General features: G+C 36.4%; 1 protein-coding gene across 1 annotated transcript; it reads right to left on the reverse strand.

Moving 5' to 3' along the window:
* Positions 1 to 268: 268 nt before the first annotated feature.
* On the reverse strand, positions 269 to 21,112 carry LOC115450204 (cyclin-dependent kinase-like 1). The gene is made up of 9 exons (XM_037438244.1): positions 21,100 to 21,112; positions 20,395 to 20,579; positions 16,386 to 16,551; positions 15,383 to 15,454; positions 5,033 to 5,140; positions 3,198 to 3,340; positions 2,384 to 2,479; positions 1,763 to 1,894; positions 269 to 431 (listed from the first exon to the last, which is right to left on the reverse strand). The coding sequence occupies exons 1-9, from the start codon at positions 21,110 to 21,112 to the stop codon at positions 324 to 326; spliced, it is 1,023 nt and encodes a 340-aa protein (XP_037294141.1). The 3' UTR covers positions 269 to 323.
* Between the last annotated feature and the right edge of the window lie 760 nt (positions 21,113 to 21,872).

Genomic DNA, 21,872 nt, shown 5'->3' on the forward strand with positions numbered 1-21,872 from the left:
AAAGGTGCAACCTGTTTTTGCCTGTGTATACCATACCTAGATATGATAGGGTGCGAGCCTATTCGCCATATCGGACACATATTCCCAATCAGGCTGGTACTGAGCAAAATACCCATCACTTTAAGACCCGCGATTCGAACCCGGGACCTCAAATCCGTGCGGGACTGCGCTCACAATACAACCACGCCCCGAATGCAATCTACGATCCAGGTCAAAGACTTTTTTACTCAATGTAGACCCACAAACTACTATACAAATAAAACACATCTGACGAATAACATGTATGTAATTAGTGTTCAGATTCTGTTTCGGTTGGGTGCTAGTCAGATGGTCGGGAGGTGGCTCCGCGAGTCTAGCTCTGTCTTCTTCCCTTTGTGCTGCTGTCCTCGGTCATTCACTATCAACTGCGGCAGCAGCGGGGACGATTGCACCTGGAACATCATCATTGACTGATATCAATATCAATAGAATTTGGTATACCCCTGATTCATATACTTCATCGTTGATGTATCAGTATTAGTAGAATTTGGTATACAGCCGATTTTAATCGAAGGATCAACGATCACAATCACTCCTTTCGATCTATGGCGAAAATAGACCAATCAGAATGCACTTTTTTGACATGCGTATAAATGACGTATTTTGATTGGTTCATTGTAGGGATCGGATCAAAGATTAGGATTGGGAACATTTATTGAAAATTACCGTTAGTCAGCTGATGAATATCGAAGATTTTTTCTTCGATTTGGTGTGTTAACGTGCAACCAATCCATCAGCTTCGACGTAGTTTGGATTTGAGGCGCAATTTTAAAGATTGTGCTCTGTCTGTCCCCCAGGACCATAGAGAGTCATCGGCAAGTTTTAATTGGTATGCCAGTGTATGTTGTTTTTAGTAAGGCAAGAGTCGATAAATAACCAAATAAAAATAATGGACGACTGATACTGGAGAAAATAAATTAGGTTATCTCAATACATTTGACTACAATTTTACCATAAACTACACAAATTAGTATTGATAGATTATATACCACTAACTTAAATTATACATACTGTTATATTTTTACTTGTTATAATATTATGGCAATGAAAAATCTTTAGACCAATTTAAAAATTTACAAAATTCTAGCTCATATTCACTTTAGGTCCTACACCAATCTACATACCAACAAACAACCCAATATCAAAATCAATTAACCTCCAAAGAATAATTTTCACGTATTTCCATAAGAGGTTTCATGTACATCATTTCTTTTTACCCTTCGCTTTAGTACTTATTGTGGCTGTGGACTGGTCTACTGTGGAACTGTCTTCAGCATTTATTCTGTTCTGATCTTGCTGTGGATTCCGATCAAATACAACATTTTATTTTAGCTTTACAATCATTGTTAGGAATGCTATATTATTAAGCTTCGCAAATTTACGGATAGGTACAAAGCTTTATGAAGTGACAGATATAAAATTAAACCTATGTCCTTAATTAGAATATTATCTCAATATTTATGTGATTCTGCATTAATATAGAAAATCATTTTAAAAAGTCTATCACTTGAATAATACATATAAATCCAGTCGAAGGACCAAACTGAAATATCGCTTCCCATCAGGCGAACGGCAACCTCGCCTCGTGAGTCAAAGCAAAAAAAAAGTTACAACACTTATATATTTAAATATTTTTACGGACACACCTCACCAGGTCTTTATTACATTTGTTTTTTTGTTGTACATTTTCCAGCAATTTAAATATTAAATATTTATAACCAACCTGCGCCCTCCTCGCTTTCTCGTACTCCTCGTGGTCCGAGTGCGGTACTGTGAAGAGAAAGTTCTCGAAGATCGGATGTCGCAGCAACTGCTCGCACGTCCACCTCATCATGGGGTCTTTGTCTAGGCATTTCTGTAGTGGACAAATGTAAATTTTCCGTAAATAAAAATGATCATAGAAACTTGTAATAGTAAGCCAGCAAAATTATAAAAACTTGTCGATTAAGTATATTTTAAATATTTATTAAGCGACACAAGAATGACTAATGTATACTAATACACAAACTTATAAAATTTCTTCATTTTATAAGCGTTATTACGTAATTTACCTACGCTTTGTTAGTTCTAAATGGTCACTTATAAAAAACGTACCTAAATTAAATTTAAATAAGACTTAGCCCTTTGCAGATATATAATTAAGTCTTATCAATAAAAAACAACGAGTGAGGTCATTCGTTTCACAAAGTAGATAATTTGAAATAAAGAAACGACATTAATCCATTGAATAATTTTGGACTACGAATTTCGAAAACAATATAAATTCTTAATCAACGAATCATAGAACAACGTGAACTAAAATAGCCTTTATTTATAAACAAATGCCATACCGAAATAGATTTACCTTCAAGAAGTCTATAATAAGTTCGTTGCTAGCGTATCGCGGCGGTATTTTTTTCTCCAACGGCTCCAAAGTCGTCGGCTCCGGGAGGGCCATGCCCTGAAAGTTATAAATCACATATATTATGTTGTAGTATGTGGTATTTTGCTTACGGCCCGACTGAAAATGACTTTCCGACAAATTCCACTATCCTAAGATATGTAAAGATGACCATAATCTATTTGAAATACAGTTGTATATTAAATGTACCTAATTCAATACGTTATGGCTCTCTATACTAAATTTCATAAATACCGTCAATCCACTTACAGGACACTTAATATAACTATAATAATATCAGCCTGTATTAAATACAGTCCCATTGCTGGACACAGCCTCTTCTACTAGAGGAGACTGAGAGGGATTAAGCCTTAGTTCACCACGCTGGCCTAGTGCGGATTGGTAGACTCCACACACCCTCAAAATTCCTATAGAAAACTTCTCAGGTTGCAGGTTTCCTCACGATGATTTCCGTCAACGTTAAAGCAAGCGATAATTAAACTAAGCGGGCGCCCGAAAATCTTTACTGCACTGAAATTCCTTATGAGTTCTTCTGTGGCAAGTTACGCCACTGCCAGAACAATTACTAAATACTACAAGCAGTGGCGGCCTTAACTAATGTGATTTCGGACGGGAGGTCTTTGCGAGGCCCTTTTACCCGATTGGGAAAAGAGGGTAATAAATTTTTCATTCATTCACCAGCCTCAAGGTTGCCACTGACAAATGAAGATAACTGCACTGTGCTCATCACTTTGAGACAATAGAATATAAATCATACTTGAAAGAATGTGTTTTGTGAGAATATAGTCATGTGTCGCGGCAGAAGGTCGCCCAGCGTCTTCCTGATTAGGTATAGCTGGTCCAAGTCGCTCTTGCCTGGCCACAGCGCTTCGCTGGACAGCAGTTCAGCGAACACACAACCTGAGAAACAAAATAATAATTATTTCGTGTGACACTTCCAAAGTACAAATAAACATCTCTCCGTTCTAATTCTGTTCTTTTTCTGTGAAACCATATGTGTGTTTATGATTCCTTAGTATTTTAGTTACTTTCAGATAAGACAGCAAACTTTGCTTTTAATCGATTCACACCTCGGTGAAGAGATATCCGAGGTGTCCCTCAAACAAAAGGCATTTATTTAATATGTCTTAAAACTCTAAAGAATCACATGCTTGGAAAAAAACTGTAATATTAATAACTAAAATGCCTCTCTATTTTATGTTCGCGCCTTACATGAGCGTCTAGCAAAGTGTACTGGATAATTAAAGCAATAAAAATTCAGTAGGCGTTTTTGAAGTTGGAAACTTGAAAACCGCGTTTTGTATCCACCATTATATGTAGCTAATTTCACCGTATATTGATGATTTAAGTTTCTAAACTTTAGTTAACAACCTATTTGATTTCCTCGATGGCCAAACAGGTTCTGCTAGCGACGCAATACCAAATTTTGTGGTTAACTGACCAATCGGCTACTGGAAATTGGTTGCGCGGACATACATCGACACCTTGTTTTTACTTTTAAATATAATATAAATGCTCGTTTTTTGTGCAAATAAGAGAGTTCTTTAACATAATATTTGCTGATATTTGTACAAATACCAAAGTATTAAGTACAAAGTCTATTATTTCGTCAACATGAGGCTGCTTGCTACCTTAAAACACAGGGTTTATGGCGTACTTGGCAGCATAATAATAATTCAAAATGCAATTGCCTAGTCATTTTTTATTTTCCTAGCAGACAAACGAAAATGGCACTCAGTCCTCACAGAGTGAAGCATCAAGCAATACCAGGGGCACAAGCAAGGAAAAGGAAGCTGATCACTCTTTTTTATTTACGATGTTAGCTTGAAGTATTTAATAGTATAAACTCACTTAATGATTTTTTATGTTTACGAGAGTGTTAGACATTGAAATAAAACATTTTTTTCCCGATTTCATCGCAGTTTAAGTTACAATATCACCACATTAACACCTTAGTCCCTCGTGACCATGAAGGCTGCAGTCCTCGAAACGTCGGAAGAAAATTATAATATAAAAAACTCAGATAAAATCCGGAAAAAAATAAAAGTAATACAACTAGATTCAGCGAACGAATGCAAGCCTTTGCGATGGGTTGATCGATTCGGACAGCAAGTTCTCTTGCCTTGGGTGAATCAGTCATAAAAATGTCTTTTTTGGCTATTGGTCCCGCAGTCAACACAAGGGTAAACCAGTGACTGGGATACTAGAATCTCCCGGCACTGCGACTGCAGGGTCCTGGAGGAAAGTTGGGAAAAGATAGCTGGGAAGAAGTGTGGGGGAAGGATAAGGAAACCTCTTAGATTGAGAGGAGGGGAGAAGGCCAGGAAATGTCCGCGACCCCTTACAGGCCTCAATGTTAATTGGCAACTTTACATAGACACACTGAACTGTGTGGCCACGACAAATGTCCCCTGTTGCATGGGCGTGTATGAGCGTGCATTCGGTGTGGACACCGAGCGTTCAAGAATTGCCTCAGGAGGAATCACACGAGTAATCACACGAGTGCGCATTGATAGGTTAACGTTGGCTAGCACTCGTGCGCTTTGTCTGTATCTAGCATAACACGTCTTTTTAATTTAGGTTAGGTCTCACCGATAGCCCACACGTCGACCGGCGTGCTGTACATAGTGTCGCCGACGAGCAGCTCCGGCGCGCGGTACCAGCGCGTCGCCACGTAGTCCGTGTAGCTCTCACCGGGGCCTGGACATGTTGGGCAGAATAAGGTCTATTAGTTACACGTTGATAAAGAGAAAGAGGGGGTAATGAGTTACTCAACCCCTCTCACTAACCGTGAAACTAAGGAGTTCACGTTTTTTATCCCTCGAAGTATAAGTAAAAGCATAACAACCCAAAACAATTGTGAGACGAAGTCATGGGTACATTTTAATGGGGTTCAATATGAGAATCAAATAAAGAAAGTCAATGTTCATATTCCAAGTATTTTGGTACGTCATTAGAAAGTTTTGTTTGATGAGAGGGTTTAGAGGAGTTTTAATTTCCACTCCAGTGGTTTTAATAATACTTAAATTTTTAGAAAGATTAACTTTGGACAGGTTTGTAAGTTTCGCGAATTCAACAAAAATCCATTCCGCCTAGCTACGTCTGCCGAAAACATAATTCATTTTTTCTGAATTAAAAAAACAAAAAAAAAATATTTTCTGTTTTTTATTACTTTCACCTACGTTTTCGTTTTTAAATAAAATCGTGTACATCGCTAATTAAACAAAAGTTATTTGTTGCCTAATTATTTTAGAGACATTTATCTAGGTAACTTGGCTTTTAAAATCTTCCTAGTAGCCTGTTTTACTACATTTATAAACAAATAGGAATTCCACTAATGCCACTTCCTCAAAGTATCGTTCCCTCGTAATGTTCCTTAGCCGGTTGCAGACTAACAGCTAAGTTAATTTTGTTTAGCTTAGCTCGCAAAGCTGAGAACATTACACATAGAACATACCCTATACAAGTATATAGCTCGCAGTCTCCACATACGTTTTGGTGGTAGGATATATTTAATATCCGTCCGGATAGCGACCACCGCACTCAAGGTGTTAAAACCGGCCATAGTGGCCCACGTAAGTATGTCGCCGTGATCAGCCTTTATATATCCGGTTCCAACAGGCCGGCATAATTGTGTCGACTGCCGAGGGGTAATCATATTTTGTCAGTCGATATTCTATTGGATTTCTCTCCACTTTAATCGGGTGCAGTCACTTTGCTGTGCCCGTAAAAAAACACAAGTAAAAAAATACTATGCGACCTACCCTAAGCTAACATAGTTCTTGGTCCGAATTTTCGTCATTAGTTTACGTACTTATCTCTAATACGACATAAATGGCCATTTCATGCAAATTGACCAGGTAATCTATTTCTATGCAGTCTACTTATATGCAAACACCGCCATTTCAACTATTAAAGACACCTTCGCGAATTGTGAAGGCTATTTGCGTAGCGCGATTACCCCTACATTGAAGGTCATCTATAAATATAGGGGTTTCGTTTTGACGTAGGCGGTGAGTTGCAAGAAAATTCAAGGCTGTTGCGTATTCTTGCTTTTATTTCTAAGAATAAGTATAGTTATATAAATATCTAAATAAATAAATAGAGTTATTTAGACTAGCAGTCTTACTTATAAATTGTTTTTTAGCGTTAAGAGGTGATTAAGAATTGCTTCAATAGCTGTCAAAAACATCACCGGTTTCCTAATTTAAACCTTAATAAGGGGCAAGATGGCGGGTTTTGATTTACAGCTGATCGAGTAAATTTGTGTTTTAACTAAGCATAGCTTTGCGAAATTTTTATAAGTAAGAGTGTAGTTGTTTCCGGCTCGGTCCTACTTAAATGGTTTAATATTAAAAGGAAACGATAGGTGTTACTTATGCTTGGTCAAACAGTGGACGAGGTGGCACGGCGTCGCGATGATGGACAGCTATAATATACTAGTAGAATATATTCCATCATAGCTAATCTAAATTTATAGCCTTAGCCGGCATTTACTTGGAACATAAATCCACTCCCAGTTCTATACTGTAATTTGTTATTGTCTGTAGTCTTATTAATTATAAGTTATTGTTTATTACTTAAATAGCTTACATGTTTAGTTTACTGTCAGTGTAAGTGAATCTATAAAAATAAATAAATGTGTGACAGAACCGTCGCGCTCGACCCTCGACTTCACAAAGAATCGAGCGCCACTGGCCAGTCAAACGTCGACGTTGGTAGTATAGCATCATCCGAGCGAGCATTGGACTGAGTCCCTAACACTATGTAAACCCTACACCAGCATGCCGACCAAAACCCGCGGTGATTTTCGGCGCATACGATACGGTCCCGGGGTATCTTGTTGCACTGAAATAACTGTTTTACTATGCGTAATTACTATCAATGTGGTAGTGATAATGATAGTTAAAATTTTTTTGTTCGCATATACATAGCAAATCCTTTCTAAATGGTCTTAGTGTTACTGCTATGAATTTGCTAGTCAGACGTTTTATTCGTATATTTAGTTATACTGTTACACAGTCTACATGTTTAATGAGGTGTAGTCTAGATTTTTAGACTCGCTTGGTAAGTATTTCATTAATTAGCTTAATAACATTTAGATATTATAATATGAATTCATGTAGGTAGGTACCTATTTGCTATGCTTACGCGTGCCTATAAATACTTGTTGACATTTATACGAATAAATTATACCAAAAATATTAAAATACTTACATCCTTCTTCATTGTTTTATTAATTATTTAGTTTGATCGATATATTACATAATTTATCTATATAATTTAGAGACAAAAAAGAATAATTTTATGTCGCGGTACATGTGATAAATATATTTAAAAAATCTTTAAACATATTCCATATCTCAAACGCGACAAAATAAGATTAATATTTTTCTCTTTCGTTTGTTAAACTTTTATGGTCTTATTCATAATAAAACTATCAGAATTATCGGAACTTTATCTGGGTGTTATCGGAGGCATGTAAAAAATTGGTATTCATAATGGTTCAAATGCGCTAAAAGTCTCCGATAAAGATGCTTTGATTTATCGAGCCTAACCCCCGTCTTTACACCTATGTTAAGCGTTCGATAGCAAAAAAATGGCTGACGTCGGTCAGCTGTTTCGAGTTTGACGCTTGTTGCCAAAGTCAGTCTGTACTTAGAAGTAAACAACATTTCGCCCTTGTAGCCCATCATTTTCGTTTCAAGAAGTAATTTTATTTAGTTACGTATTAAAAATGCAAGCTAGGCTGCTTTAGGTAGAAAAATGTGTCATCAGAAATTCGACCCGTTTTCTCTGGATAATGATGAATTCCGTAAACGGTATAATTTTTCCAAACATACGGCTGCATTTATAACTGACTGATAGTCCGCGAAGAGTTGCATCTTCACGGTATAGATTGTGGCAGATCACCAGAATTGCAAAATATTAATTATAAAAAATAAAAAAATAAAAATGCTTTATTCATCACGTAGGCGAACATAGTTGCACTTATGATAAGTCAAGGTACATGAGAATATTCAATTATTACTTAATTAGATTAGCTTATATAAACAAAGACAATAAAATAAATGAAAAATATACTTAGTAACAAAGAAGCCAGCTCGGGCTGGCAGGGAAGAAGAAATAAAATTATGTATGTATGTATTTTTAAATAAGCAATAAGGGAGAAACGCGTCGCGATCCTCACCGGTGAGGACAATAAAAGCCCTAACCTAGCTAACCTACCAGCCTTTCACTAACTACCTAAGCGATGACTACCCGAAGAAGAAAGGCAGAAAGAAACTCCGGGCTTTATTTTTGTCATCAATTGTCTATTCATTTATAATATTGTTATTAAATATATATATATTTTTTAATAAGTCTTTTCTATACAAAGTCTGATTAATTATATAAGCTAATACACGCACATCACCGTAAAATTGCGGAGAAAATCCACATAAAAGTATTTAGCAATAACTAAAAACTAAGGAAAAAACAATAATACTAAAAAATTATAAAAACTATGAAACAGTCAGTGTACAGCGTGCATACGCCTACATTTACAAACATAATATTTTCATTTCATATTTTGTCGCAGATCTTGGTCAATATAATTAAGATTATAAATTTTAAGGCTGGTGCAACAAAATGATCGGTCGGTCGTCTATTATACATTGATAATTCAATGAGTCAATATAAAATAAAATATGTCACATAAATTTAAAACTGTTACCCAGTATAATGTCAAAATTGTAGAAAGGTACACATGAGACGTTTATGTAGTTAATTTATAATATTGGCGTTAACATAGGGTTGGACAGGGTGTGCAGGACTGTTTTTCCAAACCGTCTGATCATCGAGGTAATCCTTTACATTATAATACCCCTTTGACATTAATTCGCGCTTAACATGACACTTAAATTTGTAGCCGGGCAGATTGGTTATTTCAAGAGGGATTTTATTATAGAATTTGATACAATTCGCTAGATAAGATTTATTTGTTTTACAGAGCCGGAAATTTGGAACAACTAGTTTATTCTTATTTCTAGTGTTCAAACAGTGCAAGTCACTGTTTTTCATAAAAGTACCTAGGTTCTTACGGACATACATAATATTTTGAAAAATGTATTCAGCTGGCAAAGTCAGTATATTCACCTCCTTAAACAGTTCTCTAAGGGAATCGCGAGACCGAAGGTTATAAATTGCACGAATCGCTCTTTTCTGTAAAATAAAAATGGTCTGCAGATCTACTGCAGTACCCCACAGAAGAATGCAATAAGACATAATGCTGTGGAAGTAAGCGAAATATACTAACCTTGCCGTAGCCACATCAGTTAAATATCTGATCTTCCTAATAGCAAAGACTGCAGAACTCAATTTACTCGAAATTCTTTGAATGTGGGGTCCCCATTGTAATTTCCTATCGATAGAAACCCCAAGGAAGACTGTAGAGGGTACTAATTCTAGTTTATTCCCGTCTAAATCAATATCAGTTCCATTAATCTTGTTCAGTAACGAGAATCGAACACATTTAGTTTTTGCTGCATTTAATAGAAGATTATTGGCAGAAAACCAGTCAGAAATCAATTTAAATACTTTATTTGGCTCTACAAAATTTCCTTCCCTTCTATTTAGTTTAAATATTAGTGAAGTGTCGTCAGCGAATAATACAACTTCAGCCATTTTGTTAATAATGTACGGTAGATCATTAATATAAACTAAAAACAGAAATGGTCCCAAAATTGAACCCTGGGGGACCCCAATCCCAACTGTGGACCCTGCAGAGGAAACGTTGTTGATAAAAACTTTTTGTTTCCGACCCGATAAATATGAAGATATTAGTTTAAGCAATGAAGATATTAGTTTAAGCTGAAGATATTAGTTTAAGCGTTTTATCCCAACATGTCAATTAACTGCATTGACATGTTGGGATCGTTATGAGGTAAGTTAATCCTATTCCATATTTATACGGACTTCGGTAAGTACGTATACCTAATGATGAGCTACTTTTAGATTCGTTTTCTTAATAGATGCAAGTTGTTGGAGATCTCTATGGATTATCTTAAGCCACTATCAGTGGTATATGTAGCAGAGTGGAGCGTGCACTCGTATTACATGCTGCAGATTATAGTTATCCCCACTTCTTTTCAGAGGAACCCTTGTTAAGGCTGGAATTTCACCATGTAAAAGACTTCCCATCTATAATTGGTTGTATTTATTACACCCATATAAAATAAAAAAAAATATGGTTGTGATACAGCCTAATATTATATAGAAATGGATATTATTCCCTCAATGTTGTTCAGGTAAGATTTTCAGAAATATGTAAAGTTGTAAATTAATTTAGGTTTTACTTTATTGCATAAACTAAACTCAAGAATTGTTGTAGGTGATTTATGATGCTGCTCTTCAGATCAGAGATATTGTTAGATGACAAAGCTGCACTCATAACTCCCGGATATGGCAACAAGAACTTTGGTGTGTGGAAACAGCATTTTCAATGTCTGTTTTATGGCATATCTAAAATTTGGCAATGTGAAGACTACTATTGTGGCTTTTGCAGTGTTGCACAACATTGCAATTGCTCAAAGAGAGATATATGCCACAGAACAGTGTGTCCAATATTGAAGAGGTGTCAGAATCAATTATTATCATCATTGACCCAAAACCTAGACTAAAATTGTTCACACTGAAAGGTAACTAATTATACTACATAATTAAAGTTAGTCATTGTCATTTATTTTATAAAATTTATATATTTTTTTTATTAATATATCTCAGTTTTAATTTTTTTATTTCAATGGAGCTCATTGTCCATCTGAATAGCATGCAACTCTTTCCTGGGTTGCACTTCTACTGTTGCAATTTATTCTGCAGATGCGGGACAAACCTGAAATTATGCAATGTATAAGCATTCAACATAATATTGAAATAAAAAAAATATTTATTCAAATATCCAACAGTAGTATCCCACAGGATTATAGCATAGATTACTAAATGATGATTTGTTAATACCACCCTTATATTTCCAGGTGGAGGCGGATTATAGTATACTAATGCATCATATGCATGCCTTAATCTGTGTACTGAAGAAATTGTAAATCATATTTGATTATATGTTGACTTGTCATAAGAGCCTTTTATATGCCTACATGATAAATAAAGGTTTTTATTTATTTTCTTTGTTATTTTAACTAATAAAGACCTCAAAAATATGTTTTACTTATGACCTACCTAAAACAACAGTATCCTACATGATTATAGCATAAAAATGATACATACATAGCTCCTTTATATTTTCTACTGGAAATGGGGTCTGAGGAGGCACAATGAGCATGATCTAAAAATAAAATTGATTTATTCCTTTTATATTTCATTGTGCTGTTTTAACTTTATTATTTGTGCTCAATGCCACCAGGGTACATAATCACTATTGTATATTATCCAAATATTTTATTTATATGAATATTTTAGGAGGGGCTATCATAGTGCGTATTGTTTGACATGCGCAATGCAAGAGTAGCAATATTACATTTCAGTTAGCACAGCTCCCCCAAATAAATCTACGACACCTACATGACATTGTAGTTCGTGTTGACATTTTATGTTCAAGAATATGAACCCGCTCCCTAACCAATTTCTTCAACATAATCTTGTAAAATAAGCAATAGTTAGTAATATAGGCATGAATAACGTAAACGTTCAAATACAGAAAAGAGCTGCACCAAACTTGTCTTCCTCCAACCACTTTTCACTTCTCTACCATTTTATCGCAATTTGCTGCCCGCGTTCTTCCAAGTTTTACAAAGAATTTCGAGAATAACAAATAAATCTTCCTCCTGTATTTATTTTGTTTACTTTTTTGACAAATGCCATTGTGACAATGACAGACAATTTTTTTTATTGTCTGTTTCCAGAGACAAATCTTGGTAGTAATTGGTAGAACTTATTTTAATTATTTTTTTTCTACGAAATGGCAACATTGTACACATTTAAAGGCGTTTTTGTTATCGGAGGTTGATGAAACCATTATGAATAAGAAATTTTATCGAAGGCTCGATAAGCTTATAGGACGTTTTAACTATTTGCGATTTATACCTTCGATAAGGGTTTTATTATGAATAAGACCATTATAGTTTAGTACTTACCCATCTATTAACAAACTTAAGCGTGTCAACTTTTTTTAATCATTACAATAATTTGTGATAATGATTGGATATTGGTTAGAAGTAAACTCAGAACAGCAGGGGCCTTATTCTCTATCCCGCACGTTATGTTGACAGTGCGTAACAAGCATGTAACACAACCCATCATGTTTAGTACTATAGAAATTTGGCTTACAGAATACCATTCCACACACATTTCTCGAAGATAACATGACGCGGCCGCGTTACGCGATTTCACTATCATACAGAATAAGGGCCCTGAACGGATTTTAATGAAATTTAGCACACAGACAGACCATGTCTCCGATACCACATATACTAACTTTTATAACAGTGTCTTGCACTCATATGAAAATATAATATATATTTTTTAATGAGATAACGCTGGAGTTGTGAAGGTGGGACTTTGGGGCGATACCTAAATGATTTGCAGACCTATGTTGGAAAGGTTTATAACGCGAGCGAAGCCGCAAACATCATTTAGTGTATTATAAGAAAAGAAAAAAAAGCATTCCTATTGCATCATACACAGCCTACCAAAAAGAATTTAGCATAAATTTAATCAAAATACTATTGACCTCCCTGTGCCACATAAATTTGTAGCGAGCTTCCGACACACTTGACCTTTAGGTTCGCCTTTGCCTTCGTTAAACATTCTGACGTATAATCTAGAATGGCGGGGAGTTAAAAATAAATCTCTATCTTGAATCTTATAGTTCTATTAAAAGAACTAAGTAAATGGTGATATATTTTATATCACACAAGGTGTTAAATCCTGCCATAGTGGCCCACGTAAGTTTCGCGTTCCGGGATCAGCCTGTATATATGCGGTTCCAACAGACCAGCATAATTTTGTCGACTGTCGAGGGGTAATCATCTCTCGTCAGTCGCTATTCTCTTGGACCATCTCCACCAGCCTCTGTAGGCTGATACCGGAATGCAACACAATATGGCTTAGGCAACTTTCTACGTCACGTCAAATTTCAAACTAAACCCATATCTACTAAATAATTTTTTTCTTAGTACCTAAATCCTACAAACACCTTCAAAAATGTAACGGTAATTTTTCAAGTCACAACGTAACCTCAAAACTTTAATTTGTAAAGACAATTTGAACAAATATTCGAACAATAACGTTGTAATTTACGTCATTAGGACAAAGCCCGATCCAAATCGATAAGACAGCTCGAATATTTTCTAAAACTAAAGCAATTTGAACAAATATTCGAACAATAACGTTGCAAGCCACTTTATTAGGACAAAACCTAATCGATAAGATAGCTCGAATGTTTGAAAAAATCTAGCCCAGGGGCCGATCGCCGATAACTGCCAAACGACCTGGATACGGTCTATCGCATCGTTAAATCGCACTTGGAAGGGTTAATTTATTATCGCGCAGGGCCGTACTTAAGACGGCCAGTGTGTTCGCACGGGGCGCCAGGGGCCCCAGAGGGCGCCACACGCTTCAACTTATTACTTAATAAATTATCCCGGTCGGATACTACGCGTAAACGACCGTATAAAAAAGTATTTGTAAGCATGTCATACTTTATTCTGATACCTCTCAAAAGGACTAAACTTTCCAAGTTTTCAAAACATTTTCATTGTTGCTCCGTTCTTACTGGTCATAGCGTGATGTTATATAGCGTATAGCCTTCCTCAATAAATGCGCTATCCGACCCCAAAATATTTTTTCATTCAAACCTGTAGTTCCTGAAATTAGCGCATTTAAACGAATAAACGAACTCTTCAACTGTTATTGTAAAGGAATCGTCCTTTAAGGGTAATCATTGATATAACATTACAAGCCAAAATAATCTCTTGTGACCTAAGATGAAAGGTCGAAGGAAAGGTGGTGCCCGAAGAGCTAAATCCAGCCCTGCTGTACTATAACGTAAAGGTAATAACTTGGCATTATGGTAATAACCAGTTGCTAATAATTCTGCGATGGAATATTCGATTAAATTGTTTTTTAGTGCTACGTTCTCCCGCCATTGTTCTATTTTATTTAGTTTTGCTCGTGTAAAAGTATTTTCTGCAGTAAAACTGCTTCTTTTGATATACATAACATAATCCTATGATAATTCTGGAAATATGTTTAAATATTATCTAATATTTACGAATATATTAATTAATTAAAATATTCTATTTTCAGAAAATATATGTATACGACTCATTTGTTTAAAGTTCAAGACTTATTTTTGTTATATTCAATAATATTATGTAATGTATTTTAAAATATAATTTCGTCTTGAATAGCTACAGTGATTAAGACACGGAGACGTGATGTTTCTCGAAATAAAAGGTGAGTCTTCTACGCTAATATTTAAATATTTTCAATTATTAAATTAGCCCCTGTTCTGACAATATTCTCTTTCTTACGTCAAAAAATATTGTTCTTCACTGCAACGTCCCTCATATGTGAGAGTCCACCTGGGTAGGTGCCACCGCAATGTCTATTTCTGCCGCTAAACAGTAGTATATAGGCACTGTTATGTTCCGGTTTGAAGAACGAGACTTAACATCTCATGTCTCAGAATGGCGAGCGCAGTGGAATACCAAACAATACTTTGTAATTAAAGGTGTTGGATGGTGTTTCTACTGTTTATGGTCGGTCGTATCGCTTACATACAACGGCAAGCTCGTCTCGGCGTTCAAAGCAATAAAAAAAAACCTTCAACCTGCCCAGCAACCTTCCGTTGTCCCCTTTTTAATTATCTTTATACTACATAACTAAAATGCTATATACCAAAAGATTTCTACGAGTAAGTTAAATGTTGGTGTAAATAGTTACTAGCACGCCTCCTGACGTCCACGCCGAAGGGTATCATGGTATGGACGGAATACTCTGAGGAACAGCTGCCACCTGGAAACGGGAAGGGATGTGAGGATACAGGAAATAGGGTAGGGTAGGGAACAGAGAAAAGGGTAGCTAAATATTCAATGCATCATACTATATCAGACTATAGTGATTGTCTAAAATATTGTCCAATAATTTACGTATTATTTTTACCCTAGTTTTTGATTATTAAGAAATAAGTTTGATTATGTGTATTACGTAATTTTCTCTTAAACAAATTCCTTTTTCATGTAATTAATATTACACAAACTTGTAAAGGTAGACTAGAGTAAGATGCTACAAGGAATTCTCTATTAATCCAACTTAGAGCAATGCAAAGATTAGTCAAAATAGATACGTCAGAAACTATCATATAAAACGTAAGAATAAAATGATGAATTCATAATAAATTTCAAACTTTCGTGTAGTGTGCTTACATTATAAGAATAAACCTGTAAATAAACATAAAAAAAATAGTTATCTTAAACCAAGAATAGACATAAAAACGTCCCAGACTGGTATACGTTGGAATATACAGGGTCATTTTGACATTCTGTTACTAAATGAAACCACATACTCGTCTTCATCTTTGCTGACATTGTGCCAAAAAATATCCATTAATTACGAATATATTTACCTAAAATCCTGCTTTTAGTTTTCTAATTTTTTTTATCATTTTGTAGTTAAGTGCGAATATGGCGTGTACGTGAGTGTATTTCTGACTGAAAGTATGATGCCGCTGCGACGAATTCTCATGGAGTAGTAGTAGTGGCATTCGGGCGCGTAAAATTAAAATCAATTTTATTAATATTTATTTTGTTCAAAACTTACACTTAAATTTACATCTATGTACGGCTCAAGTAACTTATTACTTAATTGGTATTTCCAAGTAGATAAGTATGTGGTTTCATTTAGTAATGCAATGTCAAAATGACCCTGTAGAAACAGCACTACGCACTAATCATCCTCGCGAAGCCGAAGTCGCACAGCTTGACCACGCCGTCGCCTGTCAACAGGATGTTCTCGGGCTTCACGTCCCGGTGGATGCAGTTGTGCCGGTGACAGTACGCGACGCCCTGCAGGGTCTGCCAGATGATCTGCTTCGAGAGGAGCTCGGGGCAGCCCTGGGAGAAGAGAGTCATAATCATATCAGCACTGTATTATATACTGGCCCACTGTTGGGCACGGGCCTCCCCTATCACTGAGAGGGATTTGGCATTAGCACACCACGCTGGCAAAGTGCGATTTTATAAGACTTCATAAACCCTCGAAATTCCTATAGAGAGCTTCTCAGGTATGTAGGTTTCTTCACGATGTTTTCCTTCACTGGTGAAAGAATACAAACATCATTTTTTAGAAAAGTCAGAGGTGTGTGCCCTTGGGATTTGAACCTGCGTACAACGGCAGTCCGTTCCACAACCAACTAGGCTATCGGAGAAGAGTGGTTTTGAAATTTGTAGCTGTGATACTCAGATTTGACACAAAGTCGTAAAACTAAGCGAAATCGCTATTATTCAAGGTATAGGGGCAGTTTGACGAAAGAAAATTGGCTGTACCATACCTACCACTGCTGAGCGGGGCCTGCTATACTGCTGTATTTAGACCTTAGCCTATCACCCTGGCGTAGTGCGGGTTTTCAGATTTCACATACCTTCGAAATTCTTATAGAGAATTGTCAATCTCAGGTATGTAGATTTCCTCACAATGTTTACCTTCACTGTTAACCCAAATAAACAAGTAACTTGTAAAAGTCAGAGGTAGTACCTTGGGTTTTGAACCTGCGAACGTTGTCTTAAATATTGTAGAATTATGTTGTTAACATGAACTAAATAAACTGAATTATTTACTTTTTTATACAATTCACAAAGGCATGTCTTTGTTGCATTTGAAGCGTGTAATTAACGTCTAAGAATTACTGTCTACATTATGCAGATTACGTGCAGTCAAGGTCCATCGATGGGTCACTTGATCTCCATAAAGATACATGAAGGTCTAATTGGAGCGATCTGATATCATTGAATATGTCGACAGCTCATCACATGCGCGTCACGTAAAAAAAGTTAAGAGGAAAATAGTCCAAATGTTCTCTGTTAATCTGGAGGTCGCTCAATATCTTGCGTAATAACTTGTATTACGAAACTATTGTAATTTGGGTATACCAATAAATAATTTGTAAATTTTAATACATTTTATTGTAATAAATTGTAACCCTCGAAAGCAGATGAGCTGACGCCCTATCTGATAGTAAGTCACCCACGAACATCGGATATACAAAGCATACAGCGAAGCCGCTGCCTACCACTGCTGTAATTATAGGAAGCCAGCAGTTATCCGTCAATTAATAGGTTAGTATCTGCTTAGAATTTTAAGTACCATCTTATTAATGATAAGAATAATTGAACATAAAATAAATAATAAATATATTAACATAAACCCAACGGTTATTTAAATATAAGAACGTGTGTGTTTTTCATAAGGAAACTCAAGAGATTTTAGGAATTTGTTTTGTTCGAAATTCCTGTGTTTAATGAATAAATATTGTTTCATCGTTATATAAATAGGCTTTATAAATTACAAAAATATTTGCTTCATTAAATCAGTTGCGATTATTGAACATCATTAGTTTGATTCGTGATTCAAAAACAGGTAGTTTAATCAAGTCATGATTTCCCTATAATTGTGATTTGTGTCACGTATTCTCATTAAATTCCCTAATAACTATTATAAGTACGTAATCAGTAGAGCTCAGTGAATTTCGACTTCAGTAGGTACACGAAACAAAACAAATGCACCAAAAAAGACGCCTTAGAGTAATTCACATAGAGAAATGGTAAAATAAGTAGATAGTAGATACCTAATATAACTTCAGTATATAATTATATATTTACAGTGTTTTTTTGTCTTATTTTAGAATCAGTGCCGTAGCGTGAGTTTTGGATCCAAAATTAGTCGCCCCAACGCACCAAACGAAACAAGAAACGCCATTTCAACAAAACAAAAGACCCACTATGCAACCAAGCATCCCACCCCCTAAATGTCGGTACATGCGCTTAAATATGAAAGGATAAAATTCCAATTTTAAAAGTTCCTAGTTTACATTTTTAGTGCCCTCTAAAAGTAGCGCCTAGGACGTTCCACCACTGCTTCGAACGTAATACAATTTAGATAGTTTTAACATAAACTCAATGCTAGAAATATTTTTTCAACTGCACGTGTACAAAAAAGTAATAAATATTGAAATCCTATTGTTTAGTAAAACAGAAATGAATTTATTGATTTCCAAAAACACTAATTTGAATAAACATACCCGTTTGATCACGTTTTTTGACCTCAAACACAGCAAATATTTTTAATGACATATTTCAAGTTATTAGTCATCATTTTTATTTGTTCATTTTTTAAATACACAAGGAAATGTTCACATTATAAAACGAACATGGGAACCACATATCAGAATGGTATTTCTAATCTTTTTCTTAAAATATAGTATAAAATATCTTTATTGCATATTAGCCACCAGTTACTGTTGCGTTTTTTTCGTTCAGACACAAAATATCGTCTGTTTATAGCAAAGCCTAGGTATATAATAATTAGCAGACCAGTTACTCGAGTGAGTGTAGTCTCTAATTGTTTACCTACGTGTTCAAATTCTATTAAATCAGCTGGTTACAATATTATGATGATTACATCAATTTCCCTTGTAGACATACGGTCCATGCATTTACCGTCAGTTGCAATGTATCTCACTCGGGAAAAGTACCAAACAGAAGTTCATAGTAATCAAAATTTAAAAACTACCGCACTTCACGCCTTTATTCCTGAAGGTGTTGGCAGCAGCAAAGCTTAAAATATCCCTTTTCGCCATGTGCGTTCCACTGCAAGATGTTATAGAGGGTGATCCAATCGCTATTTCAAGTACTAATTACAGATTCTGGGTTGATAATGAGCAGAAAAAAATAATATCACATCGACTCGAAATTCGAACCCGGGACCTCAGAGCGGTGTTGAAGAGCGCACGCAATTCAACTACGTCTCCGATTGAAAACTAATATAGACTTCAAAATGAAACAATACATTAAAGATATCACCCCACATACGGCGCTCGTCAGTCAATGTTGACTCACACATTAGGTTTTCCCAAACGTGGCTTGTCCGTGTCAATTTAAACTCAGCAAATGGATATAAGTTCGTATTTGATAATTTCGTTAAAAAAAAGACGCCGTAATGCCTAAACTCGAAGTGATATAATTTAACTAACTTCAATAATTAATGGTCAAATTCAAATTGCGCGACTTTGAAAATAAATTACTATAAATAATCCTCAGTGGTGTATAATTACCACTGATGCAGATTTATTCAGTGACATACTTTTTGTGATGTATTTCTGGGCAGTAAGGTGCCCGTGCACCTACTTATACCCCCCTCCCAGCGCCCATGGTAGGAAGGCAGCTCGACTACTGCCCCTTATAAGCCTACTCCAGCGGCAAATTTGAGTTATTTTCCTTATCTAATCCAATAGGCGTACAACACCGAGACAATAATACGTTAAAAGTCTAACAATGTAATCGCCAAACATTCAAAGTTCAGGGTCTCGGTAAATGAGGCAGAGGTACACACTACACAAATAGACCCAATAGCGAGGTCGGCACGCGAATTAAAATTACTGTCTTGTACAAACAGACCATAAGTTACTTTGTACTTGTGTTTGGTGAGATGGGATTTTAAAATTAACATAATAATATAGTCTTTGCAAGGGAATGCGATAAGATATTTTTTAACGCCAGAGAGATATGTTATTCTAGTGGCGTCTATCATGTCATTTTTCGGGGAAGGGAGGGGAATTAAATGCTATAGAAACAAAAAACTAACATGCAACTCTACGGTGGGCATTATCCCGCCAGCCACCTCACTCCAAGTGTATGACTTTCCTAAAAATTAAAGGTAAAGATCATTGCAGGTGTACTCACAGCTGGATACTTCTCCAATTCATGTAGCACGGTGTGGTCGCAGTACTCGAAGACCAAGTGCAGCTTGCGCTTGCGCCGAAACACTTCGATCAGGTTCACCAGGTTTGGATGCTTCAGGTTCTGTTGGAGAAGAATGCACGAAACCTGAATATGGTTAAATAGTCCCGTGGGCGAAGGACCTAAGGCTTAATGAATTAACATTCTTGTTATACTGCTAAAGGTTCCGATGACTTGGCGTACTGCAAATGATTAACGATAATGATAAGTGTTGTAGTCGACAATTGCTATCGCTTTCCATATATAAGTAGCCATTGCATGCATTATAAATGATTATTGTTGAGCAACAAGGACGAGCTTTCATCGAATTTTTTAGACTAAGGATTTACGTTTATAACAAATAATGTTGTTATTCGAAAACAGTATTTTTTATAACTTTCTTACTTACTATATCGTTCAGCGGGTTTTAATTTAAATTGTTTAAATTTATAATTTAACTCTCACTTCCACTGAGCAATAGAGCAATTGAGTATGTTTTTGCATTGAAACACGTAACTTATGGCTCAGAAAATGACTTAAGCTAGTAATATTCTGATATTTTGGAATAATGTTTGAAACATACAGGACTCACCCCAGGACAAGTTTCAACACGGTCGGATCAATATAACACCATTTAAAAATACATTGTATTGTTTCGAACTGGCTCACAATTCGTCAACATTACAGTTGGTTGAATAAAAACACGATTCTACAAAGTTTCATAACTCGTATTGCATTGATTACATTTTCGACGATATTTCGTGACACAGGGCGGAACGTTGTTTTATTGTTTGAATAAAACTTGTGCAATTGTAGAATTATTTTCGGACCAAGTATCTTGAGTCTGTTGTTTTGAACACGCTAATTAAAATTTCATAACAATTTACTGTAGGTATTATCCCCCATAGGAGACGCGCAGGACGGCTGCGGTCGTAGACTTAGACACTACAACGTCAGAGGAAGCCCGCAGCCGTCCCAAATGCGCCGAAGAGGGCCACCGCGGAGTTTTAGCTGGTAGGCCGTGCGCAGGTTAAGTTATACATGGGGTGCTAGGTCAGGAAACCTCCTCGTGGTGCACCCTGGGCAACGGCGCGTCGATCAGACCGATCAGGCTGATCTGCGCGCCGGCGAATATCCTGACAACAAGATGGTTGGCGGTCGTCGCCTGTTGCGGCGATCGTCGTCTCGTTTAGTTGACGATTGGTCCGAAGGGCCACCTCGGGCGGCTCCTGGTTCTGTCCTGGGAGTGTCGACGGGCTCGGTGTGCGCTCACCCCGCCCCGAGCAGGCAGTGGGAGGGACTCTCTCCCATTGTCGCCGTCGTAGATCGTAATCCGGTGTGGAGGTCTGTGGATATGTCTCGCGCTCCTGCCGGACCGAGGGTCTTGGCTTAACCGCCCGGACCGCGAGGAAGAAAACCTCTATAAAAATGACCCCGAATCC

This window comes from Manduca sexta, chromosome 13 (assembly GCF_014839805.1).
Source record: "Manduca sexta isolate Smith_Timp_Sample1 chromosome 13, JHU_Msex_v1.0, whole genome shotgun sequence".
In the NCBI taxonomy this organism is placed as follows: Eukaryota; Metazoa; Arthropoda; class Insecta; order Lepidoptera; family Sphingidae; genus Manduca; species Manduca sexta.